General features: G+C 59.6%; 1 protein-coding gene across 1 annotated transcript in view; it reads right to left on the bottom strand.

Annotated features, from left to right (window-relative positions):
• WNT10A (Wnt family member 10A) overlaps positions 1–9,179 on the bottom strand; it is a 53,109-nt gene extending 43,930 nt beyond the window's left edge. The window contains exons 1-3 of the mRNA XM_075069809.1: positions 9,152–9,179; positions 7,861–7,915; positions 7,194–7,305 (exon numbers count right to left, since the gene is read on the bottom strand). Of these exons, the coding sequence (XP_074925910.1) occupies positions 7,194–7,305; positions 7,861–7,915; positions 9,152–9,179 (195 nt within the window). The remainder of the gene's footprint in view (positions 1–7,193; positions 7,306–7,860; positions 7,916–9,151) is intronic.
• Between the last annotated feature and the right edge of the window lie 7,654 nt (positions 9,180–16,833).

Genomic DNA, 16,833 nt, shown 5'->3' with positions numbered 1-16,833 from the left:
CCACAGGCAGGCTGATCGGGACTGGGTATATAAAGGAGCTCACCAGTCAGGGAAGGGAGCAGGGAGAGGAAAGTGCAGTGAGAGGGAGCAAGAGGCGAAGGAGCTAGAGAGGTGACGTAGCTGGTCCTGGAGGACTTAAGGAGACAAGCGTTATCGACACCAGGGGCAGAGAAGGTCCGTGTGTGAGGATACAAAGAGAGGTGTTTGGATGGACGGGGAAGTAGCCCAGGAGTTGTAGCGCCATGTAGCTGTTAAAGAAGGCACTATAACAGCTGCAATTACGGGCCCTCGGCTGGAACCAGAGTAGGGAGGGCCGGGCCCAGGTTCGCCCAAAACCCCTCCCAACTCTGATGCAGACCAGGAGAGTTGATCGCCATTGGGGGAAATCACTGACGTGAGCAAATTTGCCATAGCCGGCACCCACCAAGGTAGGGAGGAACTGTTGTCACAATGGTACAGCTTAATTTAACCCCACATTGGAATGTCACGTTGGGGATTACTGTTTTCCAATGTGGCATTAATTGCATTTATCACATGAATTCTCTGCCTATGTTGCTCATCGCCATTTTTCAGATCCCCTTCATAACTCTTTGCGTCAGTTTTGACTTAGCTCCCTGAGTATTATCTGTTATCTGCCTGCCTCACAGTTTACCCCCTTTCGCGACGTCGTTACGGAATTTGGATAGCACAGGTCCCATACAGATCCTTGAGAGACCTTGCTTTAACCACTTCAACTGTAAAAATAAAACATTTTATTTCTACTCTTTTGTTTCCCTGTTTTGAACGTTCTGGACCATGACAGTCCTTCCCTCTTATCCCAGTGAGCTTACTTAGCCTGTCGACGCTTTGTGAGGCACCACCTCAAAAGGCTTTCTGAACATCCAGTATATAATCAACTGGCCAACCTGTCACATGACTTCTTGCACACCGGCAAGAATTTGATAGATTGGGAGACATGATTTCCCTTTACAAAGCTGGTCGGACTCGTCCACAACCTATTGCGTTCATACATGTTCTGATCATCTGTTCATTTACTACAGATTAGCAGTTTGCACTGATACTGAGCGCTGCTGTCTGTATTGCGGATCGCCTCTGGAGCCTTTTGCAAAAATTGCATCACGTTACTATCCTTAGTCATCCAGGTCCAGAGGCTGATTTAAGCAATAGTTCAACCCACATTATAGTTACCTGCACTTGCATTCTGAGTTTCTTCAGAATCTTGGAGATACCACGTGTTCTGGTCAACTTATGCTGTTTAATTTTTTATGTGGTTTCAACTTCTCACTGACACCCCATACTGGACAGTTCCGATTTGTCCTAACAAGATGGGCTCAGGTTGTGGAATCTCCCTCAGCAAAGCTGCATGGAAGACTGATGCAAATAATGTTTAATTCTTTACGCCTTGTCTTCCTGAGGGCTCACATTAGCCCTCGAGTCGGCAGTGGCTCACTGATTGTTTGCCAGCTTCCTGCGTTCTGATGTCTATCAAAAAGTGCACACTAATTAATTGCAATGAAACGAGCAAATTACCACGCTCTCCTTAATGATGGATGCGCACGTCTGTGGAGACTACAACTCCCAGGCATGCAATGGGCCTGTTTGGTCAAAACGAGTGTTTCTGTGAGAACCTTGCCTGCTGGTGTGACACCATCGTGGGTGGCTGGATGGAGAGCTGAAAGCTCTGCAGTCCCTCTCCCCATTACAGGCTTGGGATTTCGGGCGCTCACACTAACACAAGAACCTGCCACCCGAACCCTGGCACAATTTTTTGAGATTGGAGCATTTCCGCTGAGTTTCCCCTCTTCCTAGACTGGCTCGCCGGCTCCTGGACCTGGCTGGAATGGCTGATTGGTGCCATCCCAGCCTGACCACAGCAAAACTTGGACCTCTCCCAATCTTTCCTGGGATTTCTGGTCTGGTTGACGTGTTCAGGAGGCACTTGAAGTTTCCCAGGATATGGGGCGCACCAAGCCCCAACCTCTGACCCATCGCATGGTGTCAGCAGGGCACGCCAATGCCTTCCAGAAGCTCCCGCTCCGGAGTCTCCCACACAAAGGGGCAAGGAGGTGCCTGGCTCCTTCCAGGACGTGGGACTGCAGCCAGTTTGCAACATGTTTCCTGTTCTGCTCTCCTCGTCCCTCCTCGCTCCCTCTTTTCCTATTACTGCAGGTGACCTACCAAGGCCGTGGCAACACGCCGACACTTAAATTCCCCCCATGCACGAGTCGGAACTTGCCTCAATGCCCTTCCGAACCGCCGTCTAGGAATGCGACCGCTCTCCACTGCCAGTCCAGTCCAGTAGACAGGAGTGAGGGCCAGGGCATTTGCTTATTTCTCAGGGGGTCAGGCCCGGATCCGGCAAAGACCCCTAGCACTTTCAGTGGAAAGGAGACCTAAATACCGTCTGGGATGCCGCCAGTGCTAGGGTGTTGCAGTGGGGATCAGGAGACACGGTGCACTCTCTGTGCTGCCTTTCCCTTGTGATCTTGCCTATTTGGAATTTTAAGCTCTTTAGGTAGCTATTAAGGGTACAAGGAGATTAGGTGCCCAGAGAGGAGATAGGGGGATTTTGACAACAGTGCCTCAGGCATTTTTGAAATCATATGGGAATAGCATTCAACTGCTTGGCCCATCGAAACATACACCAGGTGCCAGTCAGCATCTTTAGGTGCCTCAATCCTCTGGGTAAGGTCTGATGTGTGTGCAGCACACAGCACCTTGGGGCCCGATCAGCTGCGGGCTCATGTGCCCCTGCCCTGCCTGGTTGCCTCGCTGGCCTCAGCAGGGCAGAAGAATGGCCGGTGCCACCCTACCCAGCCCTGGCTCACGACTACAAAGTACCGTCTCGGACTGCCTCTCCTCCCATCCCTCTACCCATAATGAAATGGAGGATGGCGCTCATACTAGACACCCGCAACAAACCGCTGCAGACGCGCCTGTCGAACGGGGCGAGCGACACCTGCCACGAGGCCGACGGACAGCGCCTGTCCACATAGGCCCGTGAGGAGGGCCGCGGTCTACAGGTAAGCAGCACCCTTGCCAACGGTAGAGCTATCACCCGTATTATGGCCTGCCTGCCTGCTCTGGGCCCCCCAGCCCCAGTCTGTATAGCGTAGGCGGTGAGACATGCTTCCCTGGATACCCCTCGCTAGGAAGGAGCCCACGCTCCAGACCGGCTGCTGGTACCTAGAAATGCCACTGGGATGGCTGGCTGGACAGTTGGGGGACTGGGGTGACTGGGAGGACCTGTCCCAAGAAGCCTCGGCCCCATGGCTCTCACCCGTATTCTCAAACAAGTTACTTCCCGCAGCTCTCTCAGCTAGTGCCAGGTCTCAGTGGACCCACCACTCGCTCGTGCTGCCTCGTTGCCACACGAGAGGGCGTCTTCTCCAGCGGAAAGCAGGGCCAAGGCTAGCGACACAGAAACGCAGAGCGCTAAGACCCAGCAGTGGGGAGAATCGCAGGGCGAGGCCGGGACGGGGACTGGAGGAGAGTGCCTGGTGCCAGAGCGCTGGCTGAGTTAGCAAGATAGAGGAAGAGGAGGCTGGGCGAGCCAATGGAGGCCTGGACGTTTTGGCAGAAGCATTTGCTGAGTCTAAACACTCGGCCAGGCTGTATCTTGCATGCTCTGCGCGAGCTGAGTGGGGCCCTCAGATGGGAGATCTCCCCAAGAAACCCCCTGTGCATCCTCGCAGGCCCCTAGAGGGTGCTAAGCGATGCCGAGCCAAGAGGTGCCATCTTCCCTGGGGACACGTAACACCCAGGCGGCTCCCACCTTGGTGTCCACTCGAGAACCCAGTATCCCTTGGAAGAATCCAGGTGCAGCTGCACTAGCGGGCCAGTGCCCGGCTCAGTGCCAAGCAGCAGGGGTAGCCCCGTGTGAGGAAGTCTGGGGCACTTGAAGACTAACTGGATTTATTTGGGATAAGCTTTCCTGTGTAAAACCCATTTCTCAGATGCACGGAGAAAGTCAGTTTTTTACCCTAGCGAAAAGGTATGCCCAAATAATCCGGTTAGTCTTGAGTGCCCCGGCTGCTCGTTGTTTTCGGCTCAGGTGGTTATCCCCTGCCTGAACCAGCCCGAGCTTCACTTCCTGTCCAAAACCCTGCTGGCGCGGGCGCGTCCCACCCGGCGGGCTGCAGCCCGAGCGAGCACGCTGTGGCTGGCCGGGGGGCCAGAAAAGCCCCGCGGCGGCCTGTCGCTAGGAGGACTGGGGCCGTGTCTGAGCCGAGCGGGGAGAGGGTTAGGCGGGGTCGTTTCCAGCTGTTCTCTGTGGGCGAGCTCCCCTGTCGATCCCTTCTCAGCTCCCCGTGGGTTCCTACCCCGGGAGGCCGCGGGGCGCGCCGGTACTCGGAGCTGGCGAGGCGCGCGCGGAATGCCGCAAATAAACGCGGAGGGGGGAGCGCAAGCTCTGCCGAGCTGTGCGCGCCGCGCGCCCCGTCGGGTTAAAGACAAGGAGCTGGGGGCGGGGGCCTGGAGTCGGGGTGGGGGGGGGGCAGCGCGTGGAGCCGGAGCCGGGACCCGGGGAAGAGCCGCGCGTACTTAGCGCCCGCGGCCCGCATGCGTGGCCTTGGGCAGGCCATAACGGCCCCTGCTCTCCAGGCGAGTTGGTCGGAGCCGCCTGGAAAGCGCTGAAGAGCCCTGCGCAATGGCGGTGCGTTTGCGATGGCCCTGGGGTGCCCGCCTCCTGCCTGTTGCCCCAGCGTGCCGCACCCTGCGACGGGGCCCTCCCGGCCCGCTCTGCAGAGGATGCTCCTGCGCTGTCCACCCCATCCCTGCCCGCTCGGGCGGGTCCGCCTGGTTGAGAAGGATGAAATCGGAGTAGCTGGAGCTCCGGCCTTGGCTCGCTCCACCCCGCGCTACAGCCCCTGCCAGGTGGGGCGTGGCCAAGCCGTGCGCTGAGAGCCAGACAGGGGCAAGATGTTTCTAGCGTCGTTCTCCAGACACTCCTCAGTCCGGTTTCAATTGCTCCGGTGACTGGCTTCCACTGACCCCGATTAGCAGCGGGACCGGGCTCCCGGAAGGGCTCTCAGGTTGGGCCCCCCAAAGAACTGTCACTCTGAGGCGCTGGCAGGTTTCCCTCCGGATCCACGACTACCCTTGGGAGACACTGCGGCGCACCGATTCTCAGTCTCTTGCCAAAGCCTCAGCCCGCTACCGAGCCGCAGGCAGGCGCTGATGTCGCTGGGACGCAGAGAACCGCCCGCCCCCGCCCCCCCCCCTTCGCCCCCGACCCAAACCCGACAACAACATTTCCCGGCGTCAACGCGCACGTGGGCCAGGATCAAGTCATTACAATCGGCTCCCTCCGGGTCAGAGCAGGCGCGGCCATCGTGCGCCAGGCCCTGCTCCATGCCCGGCGGGAGAGGCACGCGGGGATGGCGGTACTGCCTCCTGGTCCCGGCTCTGCTGGGCCCGCTCTGGCTGGCCTGGCAGCCCGGGCTCAGCCCCTTCCACACCTGGGAGGATGCGTCAATGCCCAATCCCAGGGCAGAACCGCAGCCCGGGCTGGGCCTCGGCCCGTTCTAGCCCCGCTCCCCCGAACAACTTGCCGGGTCGCCCCGGTCCCATGCGCATCCTGTTAGCGCTGAAACTCTGCCGGGGAGAGCAGCAAACGGGCCGGCGGGGGTCACGGCGCGCTCGGCTGATGCCAGGGAGGCTGCCAAAAGCTCTAAGTAGGAAATACATTGACTCGGCTCGGCTGGACCATCCCGCTCCTGCCGGCGCAGCGCCCGCATCCGGGGTGCCACAGGAGCTGTTTGGTGCTCGGGACCAGAGCCCTTGCTGCGCTGTAGGGAGCGCAGCCGCAGCAATGGGGGAGGAGAGAGATTGGGGCCTCAGGTTAGCTGCAGACCTGGGAGGCCATTGGGCTTCCCTCAGCGTTGCGTTGTGACTAAAACCGGATCTAATCCGATTCCTCCCACCCGGGGTCAGTCTCCCCATGGAGACAGCGGGTGAGGGGAGCTTGAAAGCTCGGATTAGCCGAGTCCTTTTCCGCCTCGCCGGCCCTGCCGCGGTCCTCGGGCTGGGTTTTTCCCACTAATGCACTGTGTCCGCGGGGAGGTTTGGGAGCTTTCATCAGCTCGTCTCCCGGGGGTGGAATCCGGCTCCGCTGCAGCCCAGCGCGCCCCAGTCCCGGATGTTATCTAGCTCCGGCTGGGGCCAGGAGAAGCCGAGCTCATGCCATTACTTTACTGAAACTCGCTCCCTGGGCCGTGCAGCTGGGGAGGAACCTCGGACCCCCTGGGGTACAGGGCTGGAAGCAGACACCGGGCTGTGCCTGCTCGTGCGTGCAGGGACCCCGGACCCCAGGCGGAGAGACTGTGTGGAGCTGGCAAGCCCGGGGCACCGCCCGTGAGCGAGGCTGCCAAGGCCCGATCCTGCAGGGTGCCCAGCACCCCAGTGAGAGCGTAAGCGGCCGAGAGCCACAGGGTTAGGAAGCAAGGGCGAGCTTCCGGAGAGAGGTCTGGCCCTGACTTCTACAGCCCGGCCATCCCCCCAGGACGGTCTGGCTCCCCCACCGGCAATGAACTGGCCCGCGGGACAGCGGCGGTGCGGGGCGGGTCTCTCCTGGAGCTGGACCGATCGCAGGGGGGCGATCCCAGAGCGGGAGTCGGGATGCCAGGGGTCACCTGTGTGCTCGGCAGCGGACCTGTGGAGCTTCTCCGGGCTGACGCTCCGTCCCTGGTACAGACTTGCAGGAACCGAAGCCTGAGGTAAGGGTTGGGGATCCCCCACTGCGGGGCCAAAACTCTCCTGCTGAGGATCACGTCGGTCCCCCCAATCCCCTCCTTCCCCCTGCACTTCCTAGTGGGCTACGAAGATTCCCCGTTCACACCCTGTCCTGCGGCGCCGTTGGCTGCCCACCCTACATTCCGAGGCGCTTGAGACAAAGCCTCGGCCCCGGAGCCCGGGAGAGCTCTGCCGGTGCGGAGCGCACAGGGGCTGGGGCTCGGAGAGACGCTGGGGGCAGGCGCAGGCCTGCGCGGGTCATGAGAGCGGGCGGAGAAGAACCAGGCTGTGGCTGTGGATAGAAAAGAGATCCGGCTGGCATGCAGGACCCAGCCACCCCGGGTTCCCACGGCTCTGTGCTCCGGCGGGCAGCGCACTGAGTGCGAGGCCGCAGGGTGCCGGCACAGGGCGGGGAGGGCGCACGGTGCCAGGGGCGGAGGGGGCCGGCGCCCCGCCCTTACCTCGGCTGAAGATGAGGCTCTCGTGACGGGATCTGTTCTGGTCTCCAGGCTGGAGCAGTTCCAGCGCTCGTCCCGGACTGTGCTGCACTCGTGGATGGCGATCGTGCATGCCCTGGATGGCGGAGGCCGTCACGTCGGGGTGCCGACGCACACCTCCAGTGGCGCCGCGTAAGGCCGGGCAGCGTCAGGCACACGGTGTGGCGTCAGCACCGGCTCCGACGGCAGCTTCAGGCCAGGATTTCGTTGTCATAGGAGCTGGAAGGAAGGGAGCCAGCGGCTCCAGCGCCCTGCCCTGCTGCCTGCCCGCCCAGGCGTGGCCAGGGCTCTGCTGGGGGAGGGAAAGCCGCCAGAACCCAGTCACAGGGAGTCCCCCTCCCCCGCAGTGCAAGTCCCCACAGGGAGGAGGCACCCGGGGGCGTGCGGTGGAGCCAGGCCCCAGAGAACCCGCTGCCAGCCAGCGATTCTGCCCTGGATTGGAGCGGGGTGGGGAGCGGGGCAGGGGACAGGGGGATGGGTAGGTCAGCCAGAAACCCCCAGCAGCATCTTTTTTCCACAGGCTCTCTAGCTCTGCCTCCGCTTGAGAGGCTTCCACAAGCCTTTCCCTACCAGACCTATTCACCAGCCCATCCCACAGTATCTGGGCACCTTCGATCAGGCACCAAGTCACCTGACTGACACCTGCTGCTGTGTGTGGAACAGGGCGAAGAGAACCAATATCAGACCTGGACAGACAGAGAGGGAAAGTGCGGGCCCCTACTAAATGGGAGAGGCAACCTAGTGACAGAGGATGTGGACTAATGTTTCTCATGCTTTTTTTGCCTCTGTCTTCACAAACAAGGTAGCTCCCCGCACTGCTGCACTGGCAGCACAGCATAGGGAGGTAGGTGACCAGCCCTCTGTGGAGAAAGAAGTGGGTCAGGACTATTAGAAAAACTGTGAGCACAAGTCCTGGGCCGGATAGTGCTGCATCTGAGGTGACTGAGGGGAGTTGGCCAAGGTGATTGGAGCATCCATTATCTCTGAAACTCATGTGCGACAGGGGAGGTCCCGGATGTTGGAAAAAGTAATGCAGTGCCCCATCTTTAAAAGGGAGAAGGATCCGGGAACTACAGGCCAGTCATCCTCCTCCAGTCCCCGGCAAAATCATGGAGCAGGTCCTCAAGGAATCAATTTTGACGCACTGGAGGAGAGGAAGGTGATCAGGAACAGTCAGCAAGGATCACCAAGGGCAAATCATGCCTGACCACCTGTTGCCTTCTTGAGGAAGATAACTGGGTCTGTGAGTGAGGGGAAAGAAGTGGACGTGATATATGTAATTACTTTAGCAAAGCTTTGATACAGTCTCCCACAGTATTCTTGCCAGCAAGTTAAAGATTGGGCGGATGAATGGATTATAAGGTGGTAGAAAGCTGGCTAGATCATTGGCTAACGGGTAGTGATCAATGGCCTATGTCTAGTTGGCAGCTGTATCAAGCGGATGGCCCAAGTCAGGAGCTGGTTTGTTCAACATCTCATTATGATCTGGACAATGGGATGGATTGCACCCTCAGCACATTTGCAGATGACACTAGCTGGGGGAAGAAGTAGATTGCTGGAGGGTAGGATGGTCCAGAGTGACCTAGACAATTGGAGATGAGCCAAAGAATCTGATGAGGTTCAACAAAGACGTGCAGAGTCTGCACTTAGGAAGGAAGACCAGGCACCGCTACAGGCTGGGGACCGAGTGGCTAAGCAGCAGTTTTGCAGAAAGGACCTAGGGTTACAGTGGATGAGAGCTGGATAGAGTCATCAGTGTGCCCTTGTTGCCAACAGTCAACAGATATTGGGCTTGTTTAATAGGAGCATGTCACGGAGTCCCTGGCGATGCTCTGGAACTGGCTCCCACAAAGCCAAACAAAAACTTTGGGAGCCTCTCTCCTTGGCAGAGACTGTTCAGGGCAGAAGCTCACACGCCTTACCTCCTGGTTTCTCTTGAGCATTCAGCATCCTCTGTCCAGACAGGACTTTGGGGAGCCTCCTCTCCCTGGAGCAGATGTCTCCAGGGCAAGCAGCTCACACGGTTCACCTCCTGGGCTTGACCTTGGAGCATTCAGCATCCTTCTGCCAGAAGGACTTGGGGGCCTCCTCTCCTTGACAGACTTTGTCAGGGCAAGAAGCTCACCGTCTTCACCTCCGGTCTCTCCTTGGAGCATCAGCATCCTCTGCCCCTCTGCGCTTCCCACAGCGAGCCACCCAGGCGGGGTCCTGGGGAAGCCAGAGGGTCCTCCCCACTTGCAGTCAGACGTGACTCTCAGCCAGCCAGTAAAACAGAGGTTTATTAGATGACAGAAACTGGCTAAACGAGCTTGTTGGTACAGCGAACTGGACCCCCTCAGACAGGTCTCTTATGCTCCAGCGAGCAGGACAATCCCGTCTGCCCTCACTCCCATCCCCGCCAGCTCCAAACTGAACTCCCCAGCCCCTCCTCTCTGGCCTTTGTCTCTTTCCCAGGCCAGGAGGTCACCTGATCTCTTGTTCTCCACACCTTTAGCCACCCTTGCAGTGGGAAGGCCCGGTCATTAGTTGCAGGAGACAGAGTGCGGCCAGAAACTGAGGCACCCCACAGTATTAGAGAACATAAGAACAGTCCCACTTCACGAGCATTGCCAGCATCGAGGAAAGTGATTGTATTCCCTCTGTTCGGCACTGGAGAAGGGCACACCTGGATATTGCATCCAGTTTTGGTCCCCCAGTAGAGGGAGTGGCAAAACTGGAGAGAGTCCAGCGGAGGGCAAAAAAATGATCAGGGGCTGGAGCACATGACTTATAAGCGAGGTGAGGGAACTGGATATTTTAGTCTGCAGAAGAGATGAGGGGGGTTTGATAGCTGCTTTCGACTTCCTGAAAGGGGTTCAAGAGGTGATCTAGATTGTTCTCAGTGGTGGCGATGACAGAACAAGGGCAATGGTCTCAAGTTGCAGTGGGAAGGTCTAGGTTGGAATATTTTCAGGAAACACCCTATTTCCTGTAGGAGGGTGGTGAAGCACTGGAATGGGTTCCCTAGGGAGGTGATGGAATCTCCTTCCTTAAAGGTTTTTAAGGTCAGGCTTGACAAAGCCCTGGCTGGGATGATTTCATTGGGGACTGGTCCTGCTTTGAGCAGGGGGTTGGACTAGATGATCTCTTGAGGTCTCTTCCAACCCTGATATTCTATGATTCTAGGGGTGTATATGGAGACAGACAGACAGAGAGGGTGTATGGGGATGAATGGGTGGATGGCTAGATAGAGGGAGTCTGTAGAGACAGATCAGAGGATATGAGAGATTAGGTAGGTAGAGGAGGTGTATGAGGATGGGTGGAAGGATGGATGATGGGAGGACATGTGGGGACACATGCACAGCCAGCCCCAGAGACCCAGGCCTGGTTTGGGTGGCCACCTAAGCTTTTGGCTCATTAACCAAGCAGACAGCCAGTCAGTGATGGGGCTCACCCCCTCCAATGCAGTCACCCCGGATTTGCAGGCTGTACCTGAGATCAGACTCCATGAGGCCCTGTGCCTCCTGTGGGATGGGCGTGGACCGAGTATGCAGGCTCACATGTCAGCCCCGCTGCCACGTTGAAATTCTATTGCTGGCTATCAAGGTTCGTGTCCCACCCCCTTTACCCTGGTATCTGGGCACCTGCCAGTGTGCATTAAACAACAGGACTGCCATCTGTGCCGGGGGTTCGCTCTCTCTTGCTCCCCCTCTCTCAGATGGGGAGCTGTGCGTGTTGTGGTAGAACTTGGTTTTCTAACATCTCCGGTGCTCTGTGTATCTGTCAGCGGAGGTCGGTCAGAGAAATGCCTCTGGCACGAGGAGCAGGCGCTGGGAGGTTTGGGATGGTCCTTCCTCCCTCAGTCAGGGTCCAGCCCTAAGGATGCTATGTCCCCTGCCTGGACGAGTTCCCCTCCGATAGCAAAATGTCCCGTGGGGCCAGAGGAGCGGAATTCTGCCCGGGTCTCCAGCCTGGACCCATGGAGCACCTAGAAGACAGGGACTGAGCTTTGGGCTGTGGGGCGCCGGTGCGGGGCAGGGGGACAGGTGTCCATGTCGCAGCCCAGCCAGGTAATGCTGTTCTGTGCTAGCTGCAGGAAAGGTGACCACAGAGCCCGACCCTTCATTTCCTGTCTCTCTCCTCACTGGCAGAACCTCATGTTCCACTCCATAGCAGCTTCTGTGCCCGAGCCCCTCTTGCCAGGGATCTGAAAGTCAAGCTGGACTCTGCCAGGCGACTCTCCGCTTCTCTCTCTGGCACCTGCTGGAAAGTCTCGGGCCTGGCCTGGGCTGATTTGTCCCTCCTAGGTCACGTTCTGTGCCATGTTTCCAGGCTGTGTCCAATTCCCATTTCAGCCACTCCTTGGCGTGGGGCTCCCAGGTCGGCAGTTCTAGGGCCACACTCCAGTGGGCCCGGGCCTGTTGCTGGCACTAGGGACCAGGCCACCCTCCCTGACCCAGCCTGGCACATTCGGAGGGGGCTGAGGGTCAGCCAACAGCAGGATCTTGGTCCCAGAGGGGCATCGTCAGAAAGTCTGGTCGAGACAGCACAGCCTCGCCCCTTCATAGCCAGGACCAGACCCTGAGTGCCTCATTTGGGCCCAACTCCCGGGGTCTGGCCGAGTCAGGCCTGGACCGGGTTCTTTGCTTCTTCTTTGGAGGGTCCCTCTGCACCCGCTCAGCTGCTTGACTTGGGCCTTTCTCTGGATTCGCCAAAGCCAGAGAGGAGCCCCACAGCACTGGTGTCCTCAAAGGCCAAGCCCTCCGCCCAGCACCCCGCAGCCAGGGGTGGACGCCATACAGGTGACTGGGGCACTGCAGGGAGACGGGACTTGCTTGGAGAGGTGCTGGGCATGATCTGCCCTGGCTGTAACTCATCGGGGGCCTGAGGGGGGTATCCCATCAGGTCTGTCCCTCAGGCCAGGCTTGTTCCCCTGGGGACTAAACCCGTTCTCCCCTTCAGTGCCGTGGGGCCTGGCTCAGAGCTCAGCTCACTCCGGTGCCAATCTGAGTGACCCCACCGAAGTCGCTAGGGGAACGGGCACAACCTTAACACCCGGAGCAGGGAGCTCCCCAAGTCCTGACCCTGATTTGGAGTCACTCCTGGTTTGCCCCCGCTTGTCACATCAGAATCAGTCCAGCCCTACATGTCCCAAGCCAAGAACCGTCCAGCCCCACCCGTCTCTGACTTCCAGGTGGTTTGCGGGCTCTCCTGCCCCTCTTCTTCCTTCGCCCCATGCTCTCCCCGCCAGCGCCAGCCCCCACCCCAATCCAAAGTGGGGGCGGGGGCTGGAAATCATGTACCGCCGCTGCCATCCTCTTCTCTGATCCCCGGCGCTGCCGCATCGCCCCCCCGGACTAAGTGGGTTTAAACACGATTTCACGGTGAAAGCCCCGCGGGTCACAGGCTGCGGCTGCTGCTGCTTTAATTAACACACGTTCCAGCGTCAACACATTGTGTGCGAAGGGGGAGAAAGAAAAACGCAGCCCAGCCCCAGGAGCTGGAGCAGCCAGAGGAGGGAAAGGGGGCGGGGGGCTTAACCCTTCCCTGCCCGCTGCCCGGAAATTTGGCAGCTGGCCGGCAGCCGGGGAGATCAAAGGAAGACTCCTGGAGTGGCCTGTGATGCGGGAAAGGGGGGGGGGCGGGGCGGTCATGGCCAGCGAAGGGGGGAACGTCGGGGTCCCCCGGGTACAGGACGTGGGGCACAAGCCGGCTCCCCACCCCCAGCCACTGCTTCCCTAGGATTTGGGATGAAAGGGACCTACCGACAAAAAGCGCTCGGTTCTCCTGGCCCCGCCCTTCGGGAGCGCCCCCCACCCCACCCCGGCATCTCAGCTCCGGTGGCCACAGGGGCTCCCCGTTCCTCTCCAGTGAGGAGGGTGCAGCGCTCCCTGCACGGGCAGACCCCGAGCTGCCTGAAGTTAGGACACCCCCGGCTGCGCTTCCACCTGGGGGCCCAGCGCCAGGCTCCAGGGGCATTTCCCGAACCACCACTCTCCCCGCGCACAGGTGGGTAAATCCCCCTTTGTGCAGCCCGGGAGAGGCAAACAATCTCCCAGGGGACTGTCCTGACCTGCGAATCTTCGTGTTAATAAACCCCAGGAACACACCGCCCTGGCAGCCACATGCACCGGCTTCTACGTGTGAATCCCAGACTGTCCAGGGCTCGAACTAGCCACTGGGCTCCTGCTAAGCCGCCCAAATACCACCCCCCATCATGGGACCCTAGAACCGACCCCGGGACACAACTTGGCCCACCTCCGCCAGCAAGGCAATGGGAGAGCCGGGGAAAGAACCCAGGAGTCCTGGGCCTCTGCTTCGACAAAACTCCCTCCTTAGCCCTCGATTGTGAGCCATTGGCAGGTGGGCGAGCGGAGCCCCTTAGCCAGCCTGGCCTGGTGGTGTGGGGGTGGGGGTGGGTCCTTTAGACACGAGCAGGTGGCGGGACAGCTGGTCTGAACTTATTTTCTCTGTATGCTACGGCAGGAAAGGACCCGATTCGGAGCGGGACAGGAGTTGCTCGGCTCCATCTGCGAGCCCGGCGAGCCCAGCCCGAGCAGACGGACAATCCGCCCTTGGCCGGGTTAGCTGCGGCCCGGGGGGGCCTGGCAGGGGCTGGGCTCCGACCCGCTTAGCCGGCGCGCCCCACAGGGCAGCCCCAGGGAAGCTGGTCTGGGTTTGCGCCGCGGTGCAGGCGAGCCGAGAGTCAGGCCCTAGCCCGGCTGCTCCGCCAATCAGCGCCTGGCCCAGACAGCCAGGCCGAGCAGAGGCGGCTTTCATGGCACTTGCGAGGAGAAGAAATCCCCGCCGGGGAGAATTGCCACCCGGCGGAGCAGATCTCTAGGCAGGGAAAGGGATTATTGGGAGGGGACGCGGAGGGGGCGGTTAGCACACGGGGGAGATAATCCTCCGGATCAGGGGCAGAGCAGAGACAAGCTGGGTGAACGCCGCTTTCCGGGGAGCAGAGCGCGCTGCGATTCCCCAGAGGTTCCGAGGTGCCATCGCCTCTCCGAGGACCCCAGTGCACGGTCGCGGCTCAGCTCCCGGGTGCACGGGGCCACTGGCGAGGGACCATGGGCCGAGACACGAGCCTGGGTCCCACCACGGCTAAAAGCAGGCGAGTTTGGCCCGAGCGCGGCGGGGGTTCTCTTACCTTCGCAGCCAGAGGCAGAGGAGAAGCAGGGGGCAGAAGCCAGGCAGCAGGGCCAGACCCATCCTGTGTCCCGCTGGCTCGGTGCGGGGCTTGGCAGCCGCGCCGGGCTCGGGTTTGGGTTTCCCGGGGTGGTTTCCCCGGTTGCTGCTGGTTCTTGTCTCTTCTCGCTGCTTCTTGCACTTCCCTCCGCGCTTCAGGACCTCAGGGATCCCCCGCCTGGATTGGTGGGTTGACAGTCCCAGCAGGACGGGGCCATCCTCGCCGCAGGCAGCCCCTAGCCCCCCACCCCCCAACACAACCCCAACTACATGGACCAGGCAGGGCCGCCGCCCCCTCTAGGAGAACATCAAAGTTCCGAGGAGCCGTTGGCTGCTTGCAGGGGGGAGAGCTGCTCTCAGCTCAGGCTCCATGTGGACAGGGTCCTGCCCCTCCGCCCCCCAGCCAAGTCTCCAGCCGGGGGAGGGAGGCCTAGCTGCAGGACGCTGGCAGAGGCAGAATGAGGGGGCAGGCTGCCCCCCCTACCCAGCCCCACCTTGGCTTCTCTCTTTGCCACTCGGCCTCGCTGTGTTCAGAGCTGCCAGTCCTGTGCGCCCCGGGCGGGGCGCGTGCGGGGGGTTGTGTTTCTCCTGGGGGGGGGCAAGCTCCCCTGGATCTCGTAGGCGCACGTGGAGCCCCAGCTGCTCCCCCTCCCCGATGCTTTCTCCAGCTGCCTCCGACTCAGCGTCTCCCTGCGCCCCGCAGCCGCCTGGAACCGTCCCCTGGCGAAGAGCGCATCCGGCAGGGTCCCGGCCGGACTCGCACAGGGGCTGCGGCAGCTGCTCTGCCTCGGATCGCGCTGCGTTCCTCAGCGCCCGGAGCCCGAGTCCCGACACGTCTGGGCAGGAGCCCGCAGGGGAAGGACGGGGGCAGAGAGTGGCAGCGGCAGCGGGGCGCGGAGGGAGCGTGCCACACAGGGCCTGCCGGGGAGGAGGAGTGCGGGCGGGGCGGGAGTGAAGGTGTTGGTACATGGGTGAGGCGGGTGGGTGCGTGTGCACGGAGGGGTGTGTGTGTGTGTGTGTGCGCGCGCAAAGGGATACATGGAGGTGTGTGTGCACGGATATATAGGGCTTTGCATGGGTATGCGTGTGTGTGTGCGCACATGGATACATAGGGGTGTGCATGGAGGTGTGTGTGCATGGGGCTCTGGAGTGTGCAAGGATGTGTGCATGGATATATAGGGGGGGGTGTGTGCAAGTGGATACATAGGGGTGTGGACGGAGGTGTGTGTGCATGGATATATAGGGATGTGCATTGCTGTGTATGCATGTGTGTGGATGTGACAGCGTGGATAGATATAGGGGTATGGATGTGTGTATATGGGTGTGTGCATGCCTGTGTGTGCATAGGTATATGTGGATGTGCATGTGTGGCTGGCTGGCTGAGTGCATGGATGTGGTATGTGGTTGGGGGTTGGTGGGTGCGCATTGGTATATAGAGTGTGTGCATGGATGTGCGTGGGGATATCACGGTGGATATGAGTGTGTGTGTGTGGCTGTGGGAGTGTGCATGAGTGTAGCTGGATGAGCCATGTGGGCCTGAAAGCATGGTTGCGAAGGTGTGTGAATGGATGTGGTCTGGGCTGTGCCTGGATTTGAGAGGGTGGGTCCTGCCCATGTAGGTGTGCAGATGTGTGAGTGCATGAAGGTGAGAGTATGTACATGGAGGGGGAGGTGTGTGTGTGTAAATCCCCTAGGCCTATGGCTGTGCTGATGGAGATAGCGTGTGGGTGTAAATCTCCTAGGCCTATGGCGGTGCAAATGGAGAGGGCATGGTGGAGGTGTCTATGTGTGAATCCCCTAGGCCTATGGCTGTGCTGATGGAGATGGCGTGTGGGAGATGTCTGTGTGTGAATCCCCTAGGCTTATGGCTGTGCTGCTGGAGATGGCATGTAGAATGTGTAGGAGTGTAAATCCCCTAGGTGTATGGTTGTGCTGATAGAGATGGTGTGTGGGAGGTGTGGGTGTAAATGTCCTAGGTCTATGGCTGTGCTGATGGAGATAGCATGTGGGTGTAAATCTCCTAGGCGTAGGGCTGTGCTGATGGAGATGGCATGTGGGAGGTGTGGGTGTAAATTCCCTAGGCCTATGGCTGTGCTGATGGAGATGGCGAGTGGGAGGTGTGTGTGTAAATCCCCTAGGCCAGCGGTAAGCAACCTATGGCACGCATGCCGAAGGCGGCACGCAAGCTGATTTTTAGTGGCACTCACACTGTCCGGGTCCTGGCCACCAATCCAGGGGCGGGGGGGAGCTCTGCATTTTAATTTAATTTTAAATGAAGCTTCTTAAACATTTTAAAAGCTTTATTTACTTTACACACACCAATAGTTTAGTTATATCTTATAGACTTATAGAGAGAGACCTTCTAAAACATTAACATGTGTTACTGGCACGTGAAACCTTAAATCAGAGTGAATAAATGAAGACTCGGCACAGC

The sequence above is a fragment of the Chelonoidis abingdonii genome, chromosome 10, assembly GCF_003597395.2.
Source record: "Chelonoidis abingdonii isolate Lonesome George chromosome 10, CheloAbing_2.0, whole genome shotgun sequence".
Taxonomy (NCBI): domain Eukaryota; kingdom Metazoa; phylum Chordata; order Testudines; family Testudinidae; genus Chelonoidis; species Chelonoidis abingdonii.
This window is presented reverse-complemented; position numbering and strand designations above follow the sequence as displayed.